Genomic DNA, 7,172 nt, shown 5'->3' on the forward strand with positions numbered 1-7,172 from the left:
ATTTCAGGTGGACTTCTGCCCTTGCAGTTGAGAGGTGGCTTAATCTTCATGATCCTACCAGCCTGTAGCCACAGATACTTACTGGCTTTGGTTAGTTTGCTTTAGGAGCCTTAGTTTGGAGATCACTTAAACAGTCATTGCCAGTTCTAATTCCTTTGAAGAGGCCTATCTATAACATCCTTTACAGACATTAATCAGAAGTTGTGTTGTATATGCGTTGTGTGTAACACACACAAAGTTTAAGTTTAATGCAAAGAAGTAATTATTTCTTTCATCACCATTTTAGCTTATCCATATATAAATTCATTTCCTGCAATATTATGATATTATACAGCCATTTTTATTTATCTTAGTCCACAAGGAAATGTTTTTTCCCTTGAATCATATTTGGATGAGGTTGGGTGGTCAGTGAAATTGTAGGATGTTGTTGGAGTTTATTCAGGGTTCCTCAAGCATTTCTGTGGTCAAATCTTCTACTGGGGAAGATTGTCTTTCTTCAGCTGATCACAGGCAACACATAGGTTGTTCTAATGCTAGAATTTTCTAATGCTAGAATTTTCTCTCCCAAGAAAACATCTTCACTGTGAAGGATTTCTCTTTGTCCCAGAAAGAGCTGAGATAGGAGATCCTGCACTTTTCTCTGTAGCACCCTACTAAGAAAAGAAAAAAAGTGATAGCCCTTCACTGGCAAAAAAAAAAAAAAAGTCTTCATACCTTTTACTTGTGCTGAGATTTCCATTCATACCTATAAAGCTGTCTTCCCATTTTTTTAAAAGAAAGTATTTTTCAGGCCAGAACATAGTGCTCTGCATTGTCAAGGGGAGAATATGGTGACCTTTACAGAAAAGCTCTTGATATATGAATTTAAACCATGAGGGTTTTCTTTCATTTGCATTCAATTGCCATCCCACAATGACTCATTTTTCCCCTCATTTGTATTACAGTAGCACACAGCCACCCCAATCAAGACCTGAGTAGCCATATTGCATACAAACAGAGAATAGAAGTTGAGTCCCTACCTGATCTAGGAAGAGCAGAAAGACAACATATAAAGTGAATGTGAACAGAGGACCTAAATTCAACACCATGCAGAAATATCTGAGCTAGCTTTGAATAATCTATCATGACTGTCTTAATGCATTACTCCTAGCTAATAAGCTGTGCTAACAGCAATTAATTGTCATTAGCAGCTATACTAACTTGGCAGTCTCTGTATAGCACAGCATGGAGTTAAACCTTTAGGCACAAAGCGGTTTCCCTGTAATGCTCCAGGGCAATCAGAATGCTCCAGAATGGCAACTGAAAAAGTCTTCTGTGTAGCTGTTCAATATTACAATAGCAGTGAAATCACCAATTTAGGGATACTATCTATTTTAACAGAGAAATAGTAATGACATTGAGTATTAAGAACAAAGAGAAAACATCTGTATTTTGTGTATATCTTTTTAATGTCACTTTTGTGTCTGCTTTAAAACATAGATTGATGATACTAGAAGATTTCAATTATTTGTTTGGGAAAGACAACAGGATGAAAGTTTGGAGAGCATCACATATTGTACACTTTGCTTCGGTAAGACATCTTACAAATTCCAGCTGTTGTATCGGTCTTTTCACCCTTTCCATAACAAATCCTATAGATTTTATTTTGCAATGTGGTGTTGGGGAATTTTTATGATACCTCTTAAACACGTTTGTGCTTAAATATAAAAAAAAAATATTAATGAACAATGTATTGGGCATAGTCCTACTGCCATAAGTGGTTCTACAAGGAGTCTCAAAGATGCATTAAGACCTGATTCCTTATATACGCTTGCACCAGCACCAATCCCATGAGTGGTTGCATGGGGCACCTCAGCCCAGCTCTGCTGCCCAAAGGTGGTCCCTGAGTGCTTGAATTCCAGGATGGCTACAAGACAATGGTGTGGCTGTTTCTTATCATCACCAAGGGAAACTTCACTACCTTACAGGGAGTCGTTCTGTCTCTGGCATTCCTGCTTCCAGCCAGTTTAACCCCTTCTGCAACTGGGCCTTCTTGCCCTCCATGCCAGATCATTCCTTGGTTACAGATTACCACTGCTGAGAAGTTACAATTTGAATTTTCCCTTCAGTGGATGGTAAGAATTAGAATCTCAAAACCACAAAAGCTGTTTAATTAGTTGCTGTCTCAGCCATGTGAAATGAATTATTGTGTTTGGCATTTCCTTTTTAACAGAAATGCACTTAAAATAGCATTATGATTCTGGGAAACCAGGCTCATTTACTGTAAATTCTACATTGTGAGGGGGGGAGAAGCTACTAAATGATAATATTTCAGAATGCTGAACAATAGTCTGAGATGAAAAACAGAGTTTGTTCCAGTGTCCTTTACAATGTTTAGATTTTGACAGAAGAAAATTTCTCAAGGGAGCTCTTATCTGTTAAGTTTTACCTTACGAACATTTTTTGCTCTCATGCCTGAATGATTTCCCATGGTATCTCAAAACCTTGTTCAGCAAGACTCATCTGTTGTTCCTTACTAAAACAACAAGATTTCAAGTTGCCAAATTGATTTTTTTAATCAAAACTTAGGAAAGATAAAATAGATGAATAGGACTGTGTGAATTTTTTTTCTAAACTCTTGCTTTTGTTGTATTGCTAAATAGTTTGCTGCCTATTGCCTCTTCCTCTCTAGATAAATGCAAACCGAGTACCAACTGCGAGGTGCCCTTTTCTCCCCCTGTTCTGATGGATATGGATATCACTTACATAATGGACAGCTCTCGCAGCATCAGCAGCAAAGAGTTTCAGAGAGCCAAAGACTTTGTGAGCAACATGCTAGATCAGTTTGTCGTTTCCTCACAGCCAAACGAATCATATGGAGGCATCAGAGTGGCACTGGTGCAGCAGGCTCCCAGGGGCTTCTTGCCTGATAGAAACCAGACCCCTGTGGCCTTGGAGTTTGATCTAGTCACATACAGCAATAAAGATTTGATGAAGAAACATATCCAAGAGTCTGTTCACCAACTGGAAGGGCCATCAGCCATTGCTTCTGCCCTACAGTGGACGGTTGAAAATGTATTCTTTAAAGCCCCCAGCCAAAGAAAACACAGGGTCATATTTGCAATAGTTGGAAGCAAAACAAGCACGTGGGACAGAGAGAAGCTGAGAGAGATTTCACTCGGAGCCAAGTGCCAAGGATTCACCTTGTTCACTCTTGCACTTGGCAATGATGTGAGTGACAATCAGCTGATGGAGCTGTCAAGCTCCCCCACAGACCAGCACTTACTGACATTGGGCAGGGTTTCAATGTCTGAGATGGTATATGCTCAGAGGTTTAGCCGGGCATTTCTAAATCTTCTACAACGTAAGTAGCATGCAATGGCGTTTGCTTAAATTATGGAAAGAAAGAAATGCTGTGTAGAAAAAGGTAGTCAGTGTATATGCGCTATCATTCAGTTTCTAGTCATAGTTTAGCTAGCCAATCTTTCATCTTTAGTTTGCTGCAGATGCTGGACACTAATAGAAGTGCCAGTAATGACAGAACAGCATTATACTCTAATGGTGCCTTAGGCCAAAGTCATAAGTAGTTTTTTTTCCCTTAAGTTTGTATTTAATGTGTGGCTTTGTTGGCTCCACTTTCACTAAAGACAGATCATTCTTCAGCTAAGAGAACACGGTTATATTCCTGATTTAGGCCTACGTTTCTCCTCTGACCATTGGCAGGACCAGATTTACTGAGCTGTTTATGCCTGTTTAGGCTTTGGGGCGGATACAAGTTTAAACATTTAGCAGACTTGGCATTAACCTCTCTTTACTGCAGTAACCTCTCTTTACTGCAGTTATTCCTCCTCTGCAGAGCAGAGAAAGAACTTCGTCCCTTTTCAAGACACATTCATGCAGATTAGCAGGTCTTAGGTGCTTTGAAATACAAATGGGAATATCAAGAAGGAAATTGTCACTGATTTAAAATCCTCATCAGAAGCATGTGCTTAGAGATGTCAAAGTTTCTATAGAAGGATAAATAATGTATTACAGAGCAAGACAAAAGTATAAAAGGTTGGTTCAGGAGTCATTCTCATCTAGCTGATCTCTAACATAATTTTCATTTTCCTGGGCATAGTGCCAGTCACTCTAGATACGGTGTGTTACTTATTAAAAGATGCAACTCCAGTTCACAACAAAAAAAATCGTGGTACTTTTTATTAAACATACTGGGGTTTGGAGGACTTTAAAACTCACCCGTGGTACCTGTGCTTTCCCCACAGAAGAAATGAACAGCTATCCTTCACCTGAACTTCAAGAAGAGTGTGAAAACTTAGATCAGGAAGACACACAACAGCAAGCGTCTATGAATGAAAGGTTTGGAATTGCTTGTTAAACTTTTGGAGTGTGTATCTCTGAGCATAAGATTTCTCCCTTTGGGTTAGTAGTTATATTTAAAGTAGCTTTAACAGAAACAGGATCAGGATCAAAAATTTTTTTCACGGTATTCAGAAGGAAGGAACCAGATGCATTTTTCAAGGCCATACTGGTGCTTAAATACTTAATTTCTTCTTTTTTTTTCCCTCTCCTTGGAAGGATGCCTTTTCCTGGAACTGATGAAGCTGGTTATGGTCATGGTTTAGAAGACATTGAAAGAACTGAAAGTAGAGTCCTGGAGAATATTAGAGATACCACCACAGAACCTGTATACACAATGCCAGAAAAGGGATATGATTATGAAGAGAATGAGTATTTCACAGAGGAAGATACTGAAGGAGAAAAGCCACAAGAGTATGGAGAAACTCAGGAGAATGAGGAAAACTTGGAGGCAACAGTAGAAACTAGAGCTGCCTATAGTGATTATGGTATGATTTTAGAATATGAAAATCTTTTTTAATTCAGTAACAAGACTCTAAATTGTGAAGGGCTCAGTTGAATATTTACGCAGTATGAAGCATTTCCATTACATTTTCCAAAGCATTTTGTCACCATATGTTTGTATTCAGTACGAATCTATACAGTAGAGTTTGTAATTAAAGGCTGAACTGCAGGTTTCATTATGACTTTAGCTTTGATTTGTAACTTTTTGTAATAATATAATCTAAAGTTCTAATCCCCTTTACTAAAACAGCTAATCATTTTAAATCCCCAAGTTGCACTATAATTACTGAGTTACTCCTGCTGCTAACTTAGCTCAACATGGAGGAACTAAATATGTCTCTGCTACAGTCTGTTCCTGTAGGAAGAACAGGATCCCTCAGCAGAGGTATCCTATCAAAATATTCTTCATGTTTTTTACTTTGCTTTCTAATTAGGCATTTTTCTTTGCAGATTTGCCATTTGATACAATAGGTATGGGAAGCTGATTGTGAGATAAGTTGTCACCAACATTCTTTTAACACTATTGTTTTTGTTGTTTAGACTACAATTGGAGAGAATTTCTGTGAAAAAAATGCAATGGTGTCTGCATAGGTTTGGGTGTGGTAGCTCGTTGCTACAGCTGCCATCCTTTTGTTTTTCATCCCTCTCCACTCAAAAATGATTCTGGGAATGTCTGGTAGCCCCATCCCTGATGAAAGAGGACCAATGCTTTTGCAAAACTGTTTTAGTATTGGATCTTTAATTAAGAGCTAATGTACTGCTGGGAATGCCATACCTCCACAGTGCATGACAGACTTGCTGAGCACAGACGGAATTGGTCCAATCGCCTAACTGCACATGTACAATCTTGAATCAGTGCTCCCATTAACCAGTGCATGAACTCTATGGTAACACAGAAAATTCAGCAGCGTGAAGATATGTTACTGTTTATACTTTACAAATAAAATATTTCCTGTGGGGAAATAGTCAGGGTCATTGCACTGATGTTGTGAGCAGTGACCTAAGCCACTTACGGGAGACATATGGATTGCCGTTTCCAATCCTGAGCTGTAATTAGTGACCCAACAGTTTACTTCTAAAAACATGTAGCACAGTTCCAGAACTTGCCTTTTGAGAGATGTACTTTGTACTGATCTATTGCTTGAGATTATTGCGTTTCAGTTGATTAGGAGAAGAAGGTTATGTCATTTTAAATCTTTAGGTTGGGTAATTTTATCAGTATTTTGCTTTATTTCTCAGTGCTTCCCCTTCGATGTCATACAGATACCAAAGTCTAGAGCTGCTCTTCTGACTTCATTTGAGTAACTCTGAATTTACATTGGTGAAAGCTGATTAGATCTGTACTTACTGAACACCAGATTGCTACAAAGTATGCTAGTCTCACCTATTTTTGGGCTAATTTATGCAATTTAAATCTGTATTACTCTGGGATTTGGCTAAGAGACTATCTTGGATAATTTAACCATCTATGTATGTTCATTTATGAAATTTTACTGATGGATACCAGTATAACAAGTTGGAATAAAGAAGAGGGACATTCTGAAAAGTTTTATTTACCTCGTCCCTATAATCCAGGTATAATCATTTTACAATAATTTTAGTAAAAAGTCTATGTTAGAAGACTAAAGACCTTTTAGCATTCCTTCTGTTTATGCCACTGAATCTAGTTGTTTCAGACATTCTTTCTGGTTAAATCAATCATAAGAAGAGGGACTTCAGGCCATGCCGGCACTGTGGGTTTGTGGATGAATACTTAGTGAAGTATTGTAAGACCTTGAACACTGGCCACCTCTCTCATCTCCCAGTTTGCACTGAACATTACTTTTCCCTGAAATTACAATGCTGAGAAGGGTGAATCTTTCTTTCATTAAATCTGTCTCTTATTTGCCTTTTCCAGATGCATGTGACCTTGTTCAAGATAGTGGAGAATGTCAGAATTACATTCTGAAGTGGTACTACGACAAAGAGCAGAAAATGTGTGGTCAGTTCTGGTACGGGGGCTGTGGAGGCAATAAAAATAGATTTGAAACACAAGAAGAATGTGGATTCTTGTGTATAGAGTCTTTCTAGTCCAGAGACAAATTACTTTAATTCTTCAGTTACACTATCAGGGTGATGGGGAAAATGGATTGAAAGAGAAAGCTTTGCATAGCCACTCAGCTTCCATGTTTCAGTTGAAAGAAATACTTGATTGTGAAGTTATTATCTAGTAACTTAATAGTGAAAATAAAATTAAAACTATTTCTCAGTTGATCTGATACATGTTGAGTACTGAGAAACTTGTGTTAGCCAACAGTGTATTGTTTAAAAGGGATAAAAGTATTGAAACT

The 7,172-nt window shown here is 38.1% G+C and overlaps 1 protein-coding gene across 1 annotated transcript in view; it reads left to right on the forward strand.

The window, feature by feature from the left end:
- The window catches only part of LOC103902516 (collagen alpha-4(VI) chain-like), a 52,265-nt gene extending 45,353 nt beyond the window's left edge, over positions 1-6,912 (forward strand). Inside the window, 5 exon segments of the mRNA XM_009283578.2 lie at positions 1,480-1,570; positions 2,672-3,343; positions 4,245-4,338; positions 4,558-4,826; positions 6,740-6,912. Of these exon segments, the coding sequence (XP_009281853.2) occupies positions 1,480-1,570; positions 2,672-3,343; positions 4,245-4,338; positions 4,558-4,826; positions 6,740-6,912 (1,299 nt within the window).
- The last annotated feature ends 260 nt before the right edge of the window (positions 6,913-7,172 follow it).

Source organism: Aptenodytes forsteri, unplaced genomic scaffold (genome assembly GCF_000699145.1).
Source record: "Aptenodytes forsteri isolate BGI_AS27 unplaced genomic scaffold, ASM69914v1 Scaffold662, whole genome shotgun sequence".
NCBI classification, from domain to species: Eukaryota; Metazoa; Chordata; class Aves; order Sphenisciformes; family Spheniscidae; genus Aptenodytes; species Aptenodytes forsteri.